General features: G+C 43.3%; 1 protein-coding gene across 1 annotated transcript in view; it reads right to left on the bottom strand.

The window, feature by feature from the left end:
- Positions 1 to 15,799, bottom strand: part of LOC139764692 (organic cation transporter protein-like) — a 67,901-nt gene extending 52,102 nt beyond the window's left edge. Inside the window, exons 1-5 of the mRNA XM_071691578.1 lie at positions 15,619 to 15,799; positions 14,157 to 14,295; positions 13,474 to 13,585; positions 12,449 to 12,552; positions 10,778 to 10,932 (exon numbers count right to left, since the gene is read on the bottom strand). Of these exons, the coding sequence (XP_071547679.1) occupies positions 10,778 to 10,932; positions 12,449 to 12,552; positions 13,474 to 13,585; positions 14,157 to 14,295; positions 15,619 to 15,703 (595 nt within the window). The 5' untranslated portion in view covers positions 15,704 to 15,799. The remainder of the gene's footprint in view (positions 1 to 10,777; positions 10,933 to 12,448; positions 12,553 to 13,473; positions 13,586 to 14,156; positions 14,296 to 15,618) is intronic.
- Between the last annotated feature and the right edge of the window lie 3,349 nt (positions 15,800 to 19,148).

Here is a 19,148-nt window from a genome sequence, read left to right on the forward strand (position 1 = left end):
TATATATATATATATATATATATATATATATATATATATATATATATATATATATATATATATATATATATATATATATATATATATATATATATATATTGGGTATGTTTGAGGGAATAGTGGTTCCAACAATGTTGTATGGTTGCGAGGCGTGGGCTATGGATAGAGTTGTGCGCAGGAGGATGGATGTGCTGGAAATGAGATGTTTGAGGACAATGTGTGGTGTGAGGTGGTTTGATCGAGTAAGTAACGTAAGGGTAAGAGAGATGTGTGGAAATAAAAAGAGCGTGGTTGAGAGAGCAGAAGAGGGTGTTTTGAAATGGTTTGGGCACATGGAGAGAATGAGTGAGGAGAGATTGACCAAGAGGATATATGTGTCGGAGGTGGAGGGAACAAGGAGAAGAGGGAGACCAAATTGGAGGTGGAAAGATGGAGTGAAAAAGATTTTGTGTGATCGGGGCCTGAACATGCAGGAGGGTGAAAGGAGGGCAAGAAATAGAGTGAATTGGAGTCATGTGGTATACAGGGGTTGACGTGCTGTCAGTGGATTGAAGCAAGGCATGTGAAGCGTCTGGGGTAAACCATGGAAAGCTGTGTAGGTATGTATATTTGCGTGTGTGGACGTGTGTATGTACATGTGTATGGGGGGGGGGGGGGTTGGGCCATTTCTTTCGTCTGTTTCCTTGCGCTACCTCGCAAACGCGGGAGACGGCGACAAAGTATAAAAAAAAAAAAAAAAAAAAATATATTGTTGCATGACAGCTGGAGACTGAGTGTGAACGAATGGGGCCTTTGTTGTCTTTTCCTAGCGCTGCCTCGCACACATGAGGGGGAGGGATGTTGTTATTCCATGTGTGGCGGGGTGGCGATGGGAATGAATGGGGGCAGACAGTGTGAATTGTGTACATGGGTATATATGTGTGTGTCTGTGTGTGTATATGTATGTGTGCGTTGAGATGTGTAGGTGTGTATATGTGGTGTGTGTGGGCGTGTATGTGTATGCATGTGTGTGTGGGTGGGTTGGGCCATTCTTTCGTCTGTTTCCTTGCGCTGCCTCGCTGGTGCGGGGGACGGCAGCGGGGCAAAGTGAATAAATAGATAAATATATATAGGGGAGAAAGAATACTTCCCACGTATTCCCTGCATGTCGTAGAAGGCGACTAAAAGGGAAGGGAGCGGGGGGCTGGAAATCCTCCCCTCTCATTTTTTTTTTTAAATTTTCCAAAAGAAGGAACAGAGAAGGGGGCCATATGAGGATATTCCCTCAAAGGCCCAGTCCTCTGTTCTTAACGCTACCTCGCTAATGCGGGAAATGGCGAATAGTATGAAAAAAAAAAAATATATATATATATATATATATATATATATATATATATATATTATCCCTGGGGATAGGGGAGAAAGAATACTTCCCACGTATTCCCTGCGTGTCGTAGAAGGCGACTAAAAGTGGAGGGAGCGGGGGGCTGGAAATCCTCCCCTCTCGTTTTATTTTTTTTTTTTCAATTTTCCAAAAGAAGGAACAGTGAAAGGGGCCAGGTGAAAAATTCCCTCAGAGGCCCAGTCCTCTGTTCTTAACGCTACCTCGCTGACGCAGGAAATGGCGAATAGTATGAATATATATATATATATATATATATATATATATATATATATATATATATATATATATATATATATATATATATATATATATGTATATATATATAAATATATATATATATATATATATATATATATATATATATATATATATTTTTTTTTTTATTTTTTAATTATACTTTGTCGCTGTCTCCCACGTTTGCGAGGTAGCGCAAGGAAACAGACGAAAGAAATGGCCCAACCCCCCCCCCATACACATGTATATACATACGTCCACACACGCAAATATACATACCTACACAGCTTTCCATGGTTTATCCCAGACGCTTCACATGCCTTGATTCAATCCCCTGACAGCACGTCAACCCCGGTATACCACATCGCTCCAATTCACTCTATTCCTTGCCCTCCTTTCACCCTCCTGCATGTTCAGGCCCCGATCACACAAAATCTTTTTCACTCCATCTTTCCACCTCCAATTTGGTCTCCCTCTTCTCCTCGTTCCCTCCACCTCCGACACATATATCCTCTTGGTCAATCTTTCCTCACTCATTCTCTCCATGTGCCCAAACCACTTCAAAACACCCTCTTCTGCTCTCTCAACCACGCTCTTTTTATTTCCACACATCTCTCTTACCCTTACGTTACTCACTCGATCAAACCACCTCACACCACACATTGTCCTCAAACATCTCATTTCCAGCACATCCATCCTCCTGCGCACAACTCTATCTATAGCCCACGCCTCGCAACCATACAACATTGTTGGAACCACTATTCCTTCAAACATACCCATTTTTGCTTTCCGAGATAATGTTCTCGACTTCCACACATTCTTCAAGGCCCCCAGAATTTTCGCCCCCTCCCCCACCCTATGATCCACTTCCGCTTCCATGGTTCCATCCGCTGCCAGATCCACTCCCAGATATCTAAAACACTTCACTTCCTCCAGTTTTTCTCCATTCAAACTCACCTCCCAATTGACTTGACCCTCAACCCTACTGTACCTAATAACCTTGCTCTTATTCACATTTACTCTTAACTTTCTTCTTCCACACACTTTACCAAACTCAGTCACCAGCTTCTGCAGTTTCTCACATGAATCAGCCACCAGCGCTGTATCATCAGCGAACAACAACTGACTCACTTCCCAAGCTCTCTCATCCCAAACAGACTTCATACTTGCCCCTCTTTCCAAAACTCTTGCATTTACCTCCCTAACAACCCCATCCATAAACAAATTAAACAACCATGGAGACATCACACACCCCTGCCACAAACCTACATTCACTGAGAACCAATCACTTTCCTCTCTTCCTACACGTACACATGCCTTACATCCTCGATAAAAACTTTTCACTGCTTCTAACAACTTTCCTCCCACACCATATATTCTTAATACCTTCCACAGAGCATCTCTATCAACTCTATCATATGCCTTCTCCAGATCCATAAATGCTACATACAAATCCATTTGCTTTTCTAAGTATTTCTCACATACATTCTTCAAAGCAAACACCTGATCCACACATCCTCTACCACTTCTGAAACCACACTGCTCTTCCCCAATCTGATGCTCTGTACATGCCTTCACCCTCTCAATCAATACCCTCCCATATAATTTACCAGGAATACTCAACAAACTTATACCTCTGTAATTTGAGCACTCACTCTTATCCCCTTTGCCTTTGTACAATGGCACTATGCACGCATTCCGCCAATCCTCAGGCACCTCACCATGAGTCATACATACATTAAATAACCTTACCAACCAGTCAACAATAAAGTCACCCCCTTTTTAATAAATTCCACTGCAATACCATCCAAACCTGCTGCCTTGCCGGCTTTCATCTTCCGCAAAGCTTTCACTACCTCTTCTCTGTTTACCAAATCATTTTCCCTAACCCTCTCACTTTGCACACCACCTCGACCAAAACACCCTATATCTGCCACTCTATCATCAAACACATTCAACAAACCTTCAAAATACTCACTCCATCTCCTTCTCACATCACCACTACTTGTTATCACCTCCCCATTTGCGCCCTTCACTGAAGTTCCCATTTGCTCCCTTGTCTTACGCACTTTATTTACCTCCTTCCAGAACATCTTTTTATTCTCCCTAAAATTTAATGATACTCTCTCACCCCAACTCTCATTTGCCCTTTTTTTCACCTCTTGCACCTTTCTCTTGACCTCCTGTCTCTTTCTTTTATAAATCTCCCACTCGATTGCATTTTTTCCCTGCAAAAATCGTCCAAATGCCTCTCTCTTCTCTTTCACTAATACTCTTACTTCTTCATCCCACCACTCACTACCCTTTCTAATCAACCCACCTCCCACTCTTCTCATGCCACAAGCATCTTTTGCGCAATCCATCACTGATTCCCTAAATACATCCCATTCCTCCCCCACTCCCCTTACTTCCATTGTTCTCACCTTTTTCCATTCTGTACTCAGTCTCTCCTGGTACTTCCTCACACAGGTCTCCTTCCCAAGCTCACTTACTCTCACCACCCTCTTCACCCCAACACTCACTCTTCTTTTCTGAAAACCCATACAAATCTTCACCTTAGCCTCCACAAGATAATGATCAGACATCCCTCCAGTTCCCGCGTTAGCGAGGTAGCGTTAAGAACAGAGGACTGGGCCATTGAGGGAATATCCTCACCTGGCCCCCTTCTCTGTTCCCTCTTTTGGAAAATGAAAAAAATTTGAGAGGGGAGGATTTCCAGCCCCCCGCTCTCTTCCCTTTTAGTCGCCTTCTACGACACGCAGGGAATACGTGGGAAGTATTCTTTCTCCCCTATCCCAAGGGATAATATATATATATATATATATATATATATATATATATATATATTTTTTTTTTTTTTTTTTTTCCTTGCTCTGTCGCCGCCTCCCGCGCTTGCGAGGCAGCGCAAGGAAAGAGACGAAAGAAATGGCCCAACCCACCCCCACACACACACAGACATATACATATATACACAAGTACACAATTCATACTCTCTGCCCCCATCCATCCTGTTGCCACCCCGCCACACATGAAACAACAACCCCCTCCCCCCGCATGTGCACTAGGTAGCGCTAGGAAAAGACGACAAAGGCCATATTCGTTCACACTCAGTCTCTATCTGTCATGTATAATGCACCGGAACCATAGCTCTCTTTCCACATCCAGGTCCCTAAGAACTTTCCATGGTTTGCCCCAGACGCTTCACATGCTCTGGTTCAACCCATTGACAGGACGTCGACCCCGGTATACCACATCGTTCCAATTCACTCTATTCCTTGAACGCCTTTCACCCTCCTGCATGTTCAGGCCCCGATTACTCAAAATCTTTTTCACTCCATCTTTCCACCTCCAATTTGGTCTCCCACTTCTCCTAGTTCCCTCCACCTCTGACACATATATCCTCTTTGTCAATCTTTCCTCACTCATTCTCTCTATGTGACCAAACCATTTCAAAAAACTCTTTTCTGCTCTCTCAACCACACTCTTTTTATTAGCACACATCTCTCTTACCCTTTCATTACTTACTCGATCAAACCACCTCACACCACATATTGTCCTCAAACATCTCATTTCCAGCACATCCACCCTCCTCCGCACAACTCTATCTATAGCCCACGCCTCGCAACCATATAACATTGTCGGAACCACAATTCCTTCAAACATACCCATTTTTGCTTTCAAAGATAACGTCCTCGACTTCTACACATTCTTCAAGGCTCCCAGAACTTTCGTCCCCTCCCCTACCCTATGACTCACTTCTGCTTCCATGGTTCCATCCGCTGCCAATTCCACTCCCAGATATCTAAAACACTACTTCCTCCAGTTTTTCTCCATTCAAACGTACCTCCCAACTGACTTGTCCCTCAACCCTACTGTACCTATAACCTTGCTCTTATTCACATCTACTCTCAGCTTTCTTCTTTCACACACTTTACCAAACTCAGTCACCAGCTTCTGCAGTTTCTCACATGAATCAGCCACCAGTGCTGTATCATCAGCGAACAACAACTGACTCACTTCCCAAGCTCTCTCATCCACAACAGACTGCACACTTGCCCCTCTTTCCAAAACTCTTGCATTCACCTCCCTAAAAACCCTATCCATAAACAAATTAAACAACCACGGTCACATCACACACCCCTTCCGCAAACCTACATTCACTGAGAACCAATCACTTTCCTCTCTTCCTACGTGTACACATGCCTTACATCCTCGATAAAAACTTTTCACTGCTTCTAACAACTTGCCTCCCACACCATATATTCTTAATACCTTCCACAGAGCATCTCTATCAAGTCTATCATATGCCTTCTCCAGGTCCATAAATGCTACTACAAATCCATTTGCTATTCTAAGTTTTTCTCACATACATTCTTCAAAGCAAACACCTGATCCACACATCCTCTACCACTTCTGAAACTACACTGCTCTTCCCCAATCTGATGCTCTGTACATGCCTTCACCCTCTCAATCAATACCCTCCCATATAATTTCCCAGGAATACTCAACTAACTTATACCTCTGTAATTTGAGCACTCACTTTTATCCCCTTTGCCTTTGTACAATGGCACTATGCAAGCATTCCGCCAATCCTCAGGCACCTCACCATGAGTCATACATACATTGAATACTCTTACCAACCAGTCAACAATACAGTCATCCCATTTTCTATTAAATTCCACAGCAATACCATCCAAACCCGCTGCCTTGCCAGCTTTCATCTTCCGCAAAGCTTTTACTACCTCTTCTCTGTTTACCAAATCATTCCCCTTAACCCTCTCACTTTGTACACCACCTCGACCAAAACACCCTATATCTGCCACTCTATCATCAAACACATTCAACAAACCTTCAAAATACTCACTCCATCTCCTTCTCACATCACCACTACTTGTTATCACCTCGCCATTAGTCCCCTTCACTGAAGTTCCTATTTGTTCCCTTGTCTTACGCACTTTATTTACCTCCTTCCAAAGCATCTTTTTATTCTCCCTAAAATTTAATGATACTCACCCCAACTCTCATTTGCCCTCTTTTTCACCTCTTGCACCTTTCTCTTGACCTCCTGCCTCTTTCTTTTATATATCTCCCAGTCATTTGCATTATTTCCCTGCAAAAATCGTCCAAATGCCTCTCTCTTCTCTCTCACTAATAATCTTACTTCTTCATCCCACCACTCACTACCCTTTCTAATCAACCCACCTCCCACGCTTCTCATGCCACAAGCATCTTTTGCGCAATCCATCACTGATTCCCTAAATACATCCCATTCCTCCCCCACTCCCCTTACTTCCATTGTTCTCACCTTTTTCCATTCTGTACTCAGTCTCTCCTGGTACTTCCTCACACAGGTCTCCTTCCCAAGCTCACTTACTCTCACCACCTCTTCACCCCAACACTCACTCTTCTTTTCTGAAAACCCATACAAATCTTCACCTTAGCCTCCACAAGATAATGATCAGACATCCCTCCAGTTCCCGCGTTAGCGAGGTAGCGTTAAGAACAGAGGACTGGGCCATTGAGGGAATATCCTCACCTGGCCCCCTTCTCTGTTCCCTCTTTTGGAAAATGAAAAAAATTTGAGAGGGGAGGATTTCCAGCCCCCCGCTCTCTTCCCTTTTAGTCGCCTTCTACGACACGCAGGGAATACGTGGGAAGTATTCTTTCTCCCCTATCCCAAGGGATAATATATATATATATATATATATATATAATATATATATATATATATATTTTTTTTTTTTTTCCTTGCTCTGTCGCCGCCTCCCGCGCTTGCGAGGCAGCGCAAGGAAAGAGACGAAAGAAATGGCCCAACCCACCCCCACACACACACAGACATATACATATATACACAAGTACACAATTCATACTCTCTGCCCCCCATCCATCCTGTTGCCACCCCGCCACACATGAAACAACAACCCCCTCCCCCCGCATGTGCACTAGGTAGCGCTAGGAAAAGACGACAAAGGCCATATTCGTTCACACTCAGTCTCTATCTGTCATGTATAATGCACCGGAACCATAGCTCTCTTTCCACATCCAGGTCCCCTAAGAACTTTCCATGGTTTGCCCCAGACGCTTCACATGCTCTGGTTCAACCCATTGACAGGACGTCGACCCCGGTATACCACATCGTTCCAATTCACTCTATTCCTTGAACGCCTTTCACCCTCCTGCATGTTCAGGCCCCGATTACTCAAAATCTTTTTCACTCCATCTTTCCACCTCCAATTTGGTCTCCCACTTCTCCTAGTTCCCTCCACCTCTGACACATATATCCTCTTTGTCAATCTTTCCTCACTCATTCTCTCTATGTGACCAAACCATTTCAAAAAACTCTTTTCTGCTCTCTCAACCACACTCTTTTTATTAGCACACATCTCTCTTACCCTTTCATTACTTACTCGATCAAACCACCTCACACCACATATTGTCCTCAAACATCTCATTTCCAGCACATCCACCCTCCTCCGCACAACTCTATCTATAGCCCACGCCTCGCAACCATATAACATTGTCGGAACCACAATTCCTTCAAACATACCCATTTTTGCTTTCAAAGATAACGTCCTCGACTTCTACACATTCTTCAAGGCTCCCAGAACTTTCGTCCCCTCCCCTACCCTATGACTCACTTCTGCTTCCATGGTTCCATCCGCTGCCAATTCCACTCCCAGATATCTAAAACACTACTTCCTCCAGTTTTTCTCCATTCAAACGTACCTCCCAACTGACTTGTCCCTCAACCCTACTGTACCTATAACCTTGCTCTTATTCACATCTACTCTCAGCTTTCTTCTTTCACACACTTTACCAAACTCAGTCACCAGCTTCTGCAGTTTCTCACATGAATCAGCCACCAGTGCTGTATCATCAGCGAACAACAACTGACTCACTTCCCAAGCTCTCTCATCCACAACAGACTGCAACACTTGCCCCTCTTTCCAAAACTCTTGCATTCACCTCCCTAAAAACCCTATCCATAAACAAATTAAACAACCACGGTCACATCACACACCCCTTCCGCAAACCTACATTCACTGAGAACCAATCACTTTCCCTCTCTTCCTACGTGTACACATGCCTTACATCCTCGATAAAAACTTTTCACTGCTTCTAACAACTTGCCTCCCACACCATATATTCTTAATACCTTCCACAGAGCATCTCTATCAAGTCTATCATATGCCTTCTCCAGGTCCATAAATGCTACTACAAATCCATTTGCTATTCTAAGTTTTTCTCACATACATTCTTCAAAGCAAACACCTGATCCACACATCCTCTACCACTTCTGAAACTACACTGCTCTTCCCCAATCTGATGCTCTGTACATGCCTTCACCCTCTCAATCAATACCCTCCCATATAATTTCCCAGGAATACTCAACTAACTTATACCTCTGTAATTTGAGCACTCACTTTTATCCCCTTTGCCTTTGTACAATGGCACTATGCAAGCATTCCGCCAATCCTCAGGCACCTCACCATGAGTCATACATACATTGAATACTCTTACCAACCAGTCAACAATACAGTCATCCCATTTTCTATTAAATTCCACAGCAATACCATCCAAACCCGCTGCCTTGCCAGCTTTCATCTTCCGCAAAGCTTTTACTACCTCTTCTCTGTTTACCAAATCATTCCCCTTAACCCTCTCACTTTGTACACCACCTCGACCAAAACACCCTATATCTGCCACTCTATCATCAAACACATTCAACAAACCTTCAAAATACTCACTCCATCTCCTTCTCACATCACCACTACTTGTTATCACCTCGCCATTAGCCCCCTTCACTGAAGTTCCCATTTGTTCCCTTGTCTTACGCACTTTATTTACCTCCTTCCAAAGCATCTTTTTATTCTCCCTAAAATTTAATGATACACTCTCACCCCAACTCTCATTTGCCCTCTTTTTCACCTCTTGCACCTTTCTCTTGACCTCCTGCCTCTTTCTTTTATATATCTCCCAGTCATTTGCATTATTTCCCTGCAAAAATCGTCCAAATGCCTCTCTCTTCTCTCTCACTAATAATCTTACTTCTTCATCCCACCACTCACTACCCTTTCTAATCTGCCAACATCCCACGCTTCTCATGACACAAGCTTCTTTTGCGCAAACCATCACTGCTTCCCTAAATACATCCCATTTCGCCCCACTCCCCTTATGTTCTTTGTTCTCACCTTTTTCCATTCTGTACTCAGTCTCTCCTGGTACTTCCTCACACAAGTCTTCTTCCCAAGCTCACTTACTCTCACCACTCTCTTCACCCCAACATTCTCTCTTCTCTTCTGAAAACCTCTACAAATCTTCACCTTCGCCTCCACATGATAGTGATCAGACATCTCTCCAGTTGCACCTCTCAGCATATTAACTTCCAAAAGTCTCTCTTTCGCGCGCCTATTAATTAACACGTAATCCAATAATGCTCTCTGGCCATCTCTCCTACTTACATACGTATACTTATGTATATCTCGCTTTTTAAACCATGTATTCCCAATCACCAGTCCTTTTTCAGTACGTAAATCTACAAGCTCTTCACCATTTCTATTTACAACACTGAACACCCCATGTATACCAATTATTCCCTCAACTGCCACATTACTCACCTTTGCATTCAAATCACCCATCACTATAACCCGGTCAAGTGCATCAAAACCACTAACACACTCATTCAGCTTCTCCCAAAACACTTGCCTCTCATGATCTTTCTTTTCATGCCCAGGTGCATATGCACCAATAATCACCCATCTCTCTCCATCAACTTTCAGTTTTACCCATATTAATCTAGAGTTTACTTTCTTACACTTTATCACGAACTCCCACCACTCCTGTTTGAGGAGTAGTGCTACTCCTTCCCTTGCTCTTGTCCTCTCACCAACCCCTGACTTTACTCCCAAGACTTTCCCAAACCACTCTTCCCCTTTACCCTTGAGCTTCGTTTCACTCAGAGCCAAAACATCCAGGTTCCTTTCCTCAAACATACCACCTATCTCTCCTTTTTTCTCATCTTGGTTACATCCACACACATTTGGACACCCCAATATGAGCCTTTTAGAAAGTTAAAATACAAGGAGGGGAGGGTTTCCACATTTCTTGTGTGCATATCCTAACTGTTCCTAAAGGTAAAGTGAAGCTAGAGCAACATACCCAGGCTGAAACCGGTGTGGATAATGGACGAATGCATGAGTCCAATGATGAAACGGAGGGCTAGTATGGCGGGTAAGACAGGCACCCAGCAGGTTGCTACACCCACAGTGAAGTAAACGAGGACGCCTAGGGTTAACATGGTCTTCCGGCCGAACCTGTGGATTAGTAGAAACATATTATATTTGGTAGAAGGGAAGCCATAAAGAAAACCACCATATGCATACAAATACTTTTAGGATTGAGATTTTTTTTTTTTTTTTTTTAAGCTTTAGTTCTTGGACGAGGGGCTGCATGTTTGTCCAATGTGACAGGCTGCTTGTTCATCCACTCTGATGAACACCTGGATTACATCATATGATTATCTTGTTACTACAGTAATTTATGTCTTCATTAAGTAAAAAGGCGTGTCATCATAATAGATTCAATAGATGCCTTTGGCTTGGCTGTTTATAACTCCTTACCTAAAAGTATCTATTTGAAGGGAAGGGTCTTTGACACTCATAAGGCCCTATCTTTTGATTTTATCTTTTTTACATACGGTCATATAACTTTTTAAATTTCTGTATGCTGTCTAAACTCGCAATTGCATCACTCACTGCATTCCATTCGCCCAAACTATCTCTATGCTAAAAAGAAAAGTACTCCCTTACATCTTTTCTTATATGTTTCTTCCTTAATTTTAAGTCCTTAGGTTTTTTATCTTTGAAGCTTTTGGAGATACACTGACTGCTTATGTCATCAAACTGGTCTAAAACTTCAAATGCTGTGATCAATTCACCCCTAACTCTTACCTCTTCTATATAATTTCATGCCATCTAACCTTTCACTGGTGCCACTTTTGTTGCCCTTCTATCGATCTATTCTGTTAGTTCTTGTGCTTCTCTAAGTGCACTGATTAAACTTGAGGATAATGTTCAAGTTTTGGCCAAATAGAAGGTGTGAGCAGTTTGTTCAATATTTCCCCTATCCAGTTTCTTGAATGTAGTATTTGCCAGGAGAAAAATCTGTCTCCTTTCCTATTCTCCTAAGGTGAGGCTATAAACCTCTTGCTTCGCTATTGATCTTAATTTTCCTGTAATCAACTTGTCCAATAACTCCTGTGTTGCTCATTCGTCAAATTTCATCTTTCTTTTTTTCATCAGAGGTCTCCATATTTGCCAATATGCACTGATCCTAATACTCTGCTCTTTTATTTAAATGATCCTACAATATCCCAACTGTTTTGTCTCCAACACTGCACATTATTCTCTGAATAGTTTCACCTCATAATATCCGACTGACGACTCTTTCAGTGTCCCCAAGTCCTGTGCATTAGGTCATCATTACCCTCTGTTTCTGATCAACAAACCCAGAATTGTCCCCCCCCCCCTCCGATTCCCACCGTGTATGATCAATAGTTTCTGTTCTGTGTGTTACTGGGAATTTACTTTTGCTAGTTTATATAATGACCATACTGTCCTGTTTCTCAAACGCTTTCTATTCATTGTCCCTTTGTCTTCTGATCCCTACTTTCGTCTTCCATCTGATGATACTTTTCACGATCTTTGATTCAACTCTTTATCTTTTCAACAGCTGTAGGTTTTGGTCCCATTTCTCCATAACTCCTAATATTTCCCAATCCTTATGTTTCCCAGCGAGACAGGTGAAGTTTTGAGAAATTGGTGGACTTACCTGTCGGATAGGAGGCCATTCAGTGGCGCCCCGATGAGGTAGCCGAATATATACATGCTCTTGTAGATGGTTCGTAGGTATTCGGACGAGCATACCAGGTCAAACTGTGGGAGGGGAAGAAGGTGTTAGGGGGAGGTTAAGGTCAAACTTTGACCAGTTGTGTAAGGTAGCCACGTCACATCCCCAGCCAGTTAGTTTTTTTTTTTTTTTTTTTAATACATCCAGGTCACACCCGAAGATGGTTAGGTTCTAAAAGACGTCATGGCCACACCCTGAGCAATCTAAATTCTAAGGAACACCCAGGTCATGATCTAAGCTACTTTAGTTGTAGTGGACACCCAGGTCATGATCTGAGCTACTTTAGTTGTAGGGGACACCCAGGTCATGTCCTGAGCTACTTTGGTTGTAGGGGACACCTAGGTCATGTCCTGAGCTACTTTGGTTGTAGGGGACACCTAGGTCATGTCCTGAGCTACTTTAGTTGTAGGGGACACCCAGGTCATGTCCTGAGCTACTTTGGTTGTAGGGGACACCCAGGTCATGTCCTGAGCTACTTTAGTTGTAGGGGACACCCAGGTCATGTCCTGAGCTACTTTGGTTGTAGGGGACACCTAGGTCATGTCCTGAGCTACTTTAGTTGTAGGGGACACCCAGGTCATGTCCTGAGCTACTTTAGTTGTAGGGGACACCCAGGTCATGTCCTGAGCTACTTTGGTTGTAGGGGACACCTAGGTCATGTCCTAAGCTACTTTGGTTGTAAGGGCAACTCCGGTCACCCAGGCAGCATTGTATGTATACTTCTCTCTACACACAATACCTGGTCACAGAACAATTATTGAGATGTTCATCCTTACAACTTTTAAGTAAAACCATCTTTATTGTCTAAGTCAAGCTAGACACCACCTCTTAAAGTTGTTAAAAAAAAAGTCTGAGTTAGCTTTCAACAACTTAGTGGAATCTCCAGTGGGTAGTTTCATATTTCGATCATGAGAGAGAAAATGGGTCATGTGAAGGGGAGGACCCACCTGGGAAATAAGGGTGTTGCTGAAGGTGGAGTTGTCGTACTCCCAGGAGTCGCAAGGCTCCTTGTGCAGCGTACTGTCGTTCGCCCTTTGTGCGAAGTAGTTGCAGTTGTCGCTGCGGGGATGAACAGGTATCATATGAGACCCAGGAGCAATGCAAATCTATACTTTATCTCTCTATTATCATTTACGACACCGTAAACTAAATAGAATCAAATTCCTGATCCACTTCTGAAGAGGTTCCTGAACCTAACCTTAATATGAACCATTGTCAGCTTTTAGGTCACTCTTGTATAAAGTAATTGGTAGTTGGGGTCAGCCTTGAGGTCATTGCATAATATGACTGGTAGTCGGGATGGTAATGTTTTCACTTTTTTCCTCCATCTTACTTGGCTAAAGTTTGGGCAAAAGTGTTGTGCTTCATAAGTGCACCACCAAAGAATGGGTTTTAGACCTCTGCTTAGTGGCTCCGTCGTAACAAATGCTGATAGATTTACATTCTCCTGTTAGCATCAGGACTTAAGCTTTTCTAACACATTACTTTAGTACTTACATGTAAATTGTCTCGATACTCTGGAGGGCGTTTGTAACATAAGTTTACCTCAATCAGTCAGGTGACCGCCAGACACCTCCCTCCCCACTAGCCTGTCGTCTTTACGATACCCTTCACTATACAGGTGACTTACGTGCTGGTGACGTTGGTGCCATCGCTGTTGTAGGTGATGGAGGTGACGGTGAAGGCGTCGTCCGGAGGGATGCAGCTGTACTCCACCTTCGGCGTCAGGAACGTATTGCCCAGGGAGTTGGGCGCGAGGCTTATGATCCCTGCAACGTAAACGAAGACTTGCAAGTTAACTTGTTCACCCTCCCACACAGCAAGAAATATAGACTTTAGCGGAGGTATGTTATCATGTGGCGTGCCACACATGCATGTCTACTGATGCTATACTATGCTAACTGCCACATATGACTGAGGATTAATGATACTGTGTTAAGGTCACCAAGAAATATAGGCTTACACAAATAGCGCATCTCCTGCTCTCTGGACACAAGGCGTCTGATACTACAGTGTCTCTCCTACGCATTATAGAACAAAGAGAAGCAGAAAGACCAAAGGAAGGAAGGAAACCTAGAAACCACAGACTCATGTCAAAAGCTTAGGAGGTGTCGAAAGAAACCACTATGAAGTTTTACCGAAGTCTCTGAGAGGAGGACCAGAGGTGAAACACATAGGAGAAATCAAAAGTAGATCCAGCACTACGGGAGTTGTGTTACTGATGGACAGATGGTAATATAGGATTTTTAAGAGCTTGAGACAATGAGAGTTAAGGAGAGTTTCAAAGACTTTGCAGACGCGAGACGTGAAGGCAATTGGTTGATAACTCTAAGGGTTAGAGCGGTTTCCTTTCTTAGGGATGGGCTGCATGAAATCGTGCTCTCAAAAAAGAAAAATCAAGGTTTTTATATTCCAACGGACGCAAATACTACCCATGGAGAGGAAAAGATAGTAGAGATTAAAGTCATGCATCCGTATCGTGTAGTGGAGATGCTTAGCAATCTTGCACAACTGGGTTTCAGAGATTCTGAGGTTGACAGATGATGCTGTACAGAGGAACTTGGAACCGTAAATGTTGTAGATATGAATCGAGGAGAGCCAGGGGTAGGAGGTGTGTCTGTAAGATGTGGGGTGGGAAGGACGTAGAGAAGTGATATTGTATGGGTGGGGGAACAGTTGGATCAGACTACACACGGGAACTCAGACGATTGAAATGATACTTGATGGTATAGAAAGGTCAAGAGATGAAGGACCCAGAAGTGTAGAACTCTGTCCTCATACTGCAGAAACACACACACACACACACACACACACACACACACACACACGGCTTGATGAGGTCAGCAGTGAACAGTTCTTTCAAAGGTGCAAATGTAGAACAACCAGAAACCATAACATGAGGAGTAAACTCCTTTCTTGTATTCCGGGAGCAGTGGACAAATGAAAGTTACTGAATGACGAAGCTGTGATTTCGTACAGTATAAAGGAGTCTAAAAAGCCGTATGAGAATAGAGAAAGTTCAAGTGATGGGGACCCACGAGCATGGGACTAGGGCCTTCCCTTTACTAACGAGCCGTTCACACACAACTTACAGTATCCCACAGTAATGAAGAACATGAGGTTCCACTTGCCAGTCCCCAGCTGGGTGAGGAGGTCGTCGAAGTGTCTGTGCGCCATACTGCTTGCGGAGGAGCAACCTGAAGGAGGGAATGGTGAATCACTGTCTGGTCTCTATGACAATGCTAGGGGCAAGAGTGGACCAGCAGCCTTGGAGTATCTCAACACAGCGTTACCCCAGTACGTAATCGTCATCGAAATTCAACACTCCTGCTTATAAGACTTCTGAAAAGTAAGACCCATTAGTTTTATATATTAATAATGGTAAGATACAGAGGCGCAGACCTCAGTCCAGTGCACTTACGATTTATTCTTAATGATAAAGGAAAAAGGAAGTTAGCAATCTAAACCCCAAAGTTTGCTAACAACACAAAACTACGTCAATAGATCAGGTCAGATGATGGTCATAGACCTGTAATAAGATCCAGAGTGACCTAGTAATAATAACCTGGTAACTTAGATATATATGAATGAATGAAGTGTGGTGAAGAATGAGAGGTTGTTCTGTCTGGATAAACAAAGAAAACATTTTCCGTTTAAACTACTGGAGGCAATACAAGGAAGATTTTTGTGTCTTAAGTGATGTAGTAATCAAAACATTGTCTAAAACTACGTTAACCTACCAGTGAAATGTTAAGATTATCAATACAAAGCTCAGAGACTGAGCAACACGAAAGATGTGAAATTGAACATCGAAAAATGTCTCGTATTCCCAGTAAGTGAAGGAACATGTTTTCGTTAAACATCTCGAAGAATGACTGAGTGGAGTTTAGACTAATATTTCTATCCTGTTTATTAATTTTAGTGTATATAATCGTTTTCCCCCTTATTTTGCTGTTCGAAATGGCCTGAATGTATATATTAACCACTGAAATGTTACTTTGCATCTGGGTAGCCAGTCCCCAGCCAATCAGAGCTCGTCAGCTTCTCAATCGTTGCCACACACTGCCATCCAATCCGAATGGGTTTCCCCATCACCATTCACCCTCGACCTCTGTTCCACAAACATCCCTGAACATCTACTAAGAATTCATGAAGTTTTAATTGGATTGGAGGTGTCGGTGAGGTTCCTTGATGAACTAGCAATACAGTAAATAACATAATATGTTGACATCCATACCCACTTAGCAATAGCTAACATACACCATTATAAGCAAGCCGAAAAAAACCCCGGCACTTTACCCTCTTACTCAAATTTATTTCCTTTCATCTCACTATCCTGCCTCCTTCCTTCTAATCTTAGTGAAAGGGGTTTGATAAAGGAAGGCAAGTACGAAATCTCATTGTGAGTGACAAGTGCTCTATTTCGTCTCAAGAATATGATTTTGATTTTTAATATAGTTAAGGTTTGAGCATGTCTCATACATCAGTATCATAAAATAAACATGTATTTTTATGCATATCCGTGGGTGCGTGTTTATGTGTATGTTTGTATGTATAGCATCATTGATCTCATACACTGAGTCATTCACAAATACGTAACTTGCCAAGATAAACAAGTGCCAAGGCTGCTCCTGAGGCTGACAATCTTGTGAATGACCCCCCCCAGAACAGGCAACTTCTGCCGCCGTCTGGCTGGTGCAGACGTACACAATGGAGCAGTTTATCCTGATGTAAGCTCATGAAAGCCCAGCACATACCCTCTGGAGGTTACCCTTGACAGCGGTGCCGCTGGAGAACTTGTTGTTCAAGAGCAGCAGATCCTCGGTCTCTTACAAACTCTCTTTTCACCAGACAACTGAACGCGAAATGAGAAGAGACAAACGGAGTGTACATGTTTAGATTCCTGCTCAGCTGACACACTCAGGACGAGGTAACCTTGTCGTAAGCTTGTGGTATGTGGGGATTGCAGTGAGATAGAAACCAACGTCATCCAAGAGCAATTACATCCATATCAGATTGTTTACTTTCACACATAGTCAGTACACTTGACCTGATGCTTATCGATATGGCTGATCACTTGAACACAGTACTCATTTACCAGTGTTGTGGTCCCTTGCCCTCTCCATCTCCCATCATGACTGAGCAGACATCAAAACTAATCGGCCACTTACAGACTCGACGAAGAGAGGTTTAAGTTAGTGGGTAACGCTTCATCCCTGAACCGAGGCGACCAGTTAAGATGATGTTAGGATCATGCAGAAGACGTGTCATGACGCCCCCTGTCGCAACAACGACCTCAACATGCAACTTCGCCCCAGAATGCAAGGCAAAGTACGACCCGCGAAGACGTCCTGCTACCCAAACAAGGTGCAACAAGTGCATAGCTATGCAAGGGAACTGCTCTGTTTTCTGTTTGTCAGGCTATGTGGTACGTTAACAACTGTTATTACTGTAACCATTCGTCACTTAATCCTCTGTTAACTTCACGATGCATAGATCATATTATTTACTCTGTAAACATCCCTGTATATCTGCCACCATGGCGATCTAGATGTACCTCACCCATGAGCTTATCCAAAATGTGGAAATATACAACTCACCCGAGTCTTAAGATCTTGTATGGCTAATTAACTAGTAACTATCATGACCTCCCAGTTGTGGTTTACCTATAATACCTCAGCTGTGTATACCGACGCTTGGCTAACGGTGCTAAAATTCAGGAAAGTGGAGAGCACTGTACCCAGGAAGAGCTTGGATGAGTACCAGATTTAGAAACATGTTCAGAAGGTAACTGTTCTCAGTGCACGGGCTGTGGTAGGTCTTTCCAACACCACTAGTGACAGAGAAGGGAGGGAAAGAAAGGTTGATACGGAAAAGCGAAGGGAAGGGAGAGTGACAGAAGTTGCTAACGACGCTCTTGGCTAAAGAAAACGAAGACTTACTAGTGGATGACGAGGAGAGGTTATCACACTTCCTTTGAATAAAGGAACGTTTCGTCTCCCAGAGAACGTGCTTACTGTGTTTACAGGTAGTGATAAATGGTGAATGGGAGCCAGATAGCACTGATCCCTTACATGAATGGCCTCAGTCCAGGAACGGTTGAACCATGGACTGGATGAAGAGGTCGTCTTGGAGGAAGATGAGATAAATGCTTCCATTCCCGCAACAATAACCTCTGCTATGCGTCTGGCGGAGACGGAAGCATCATCACATAAGACACAGTAATTGACCTTAGGAAAGTCAGAGGAGAATTTACGCAAATTACGCCAATCAGCTTTGTTGAGGTGCCAATATTTACGCTTAGAATGGGCTGCTGGAGGGGGAGGTATCGTTTGGTCAGATGAACCAGATGGAGGCGATATTGTGTAGTTCCAACGTGACTGTGGTGTGTGTTAGCAAGTCACCTCAGCGCGTTACCCTGAGCGACCCACTTCCTCCTGTGTGTGAGGAGGAAGGACGCAGCGAAGTAGATGGAAGAATGTAAACTCAACAATGTACTTTAATGAGAAAATGAGGTTTATAGGGGGCCGTAAACACCCTTATGGGGAAGCACCGGATTGTCCTCCCCCCACCTCTCTCTCTCTCTCTCTCTCTCTCTCTCTCTCTCTCTCTCTCTCTCTCT

The sequence above is a fragment of the Panulirus ornatus genome, chromosome 50, assembly GCF_036320965.1.
Source record: "Panulirus ornatus isolate Po-2019 chromosome 50, ASM3632096v1, whole genome shotgun sequence".
Lineage (NCBI taxonomy): Eukaryota > Metazoa > Arthropoda > Malacostraca > Decapoda > Palinuridae > Panulirus > Panulirus ornatus.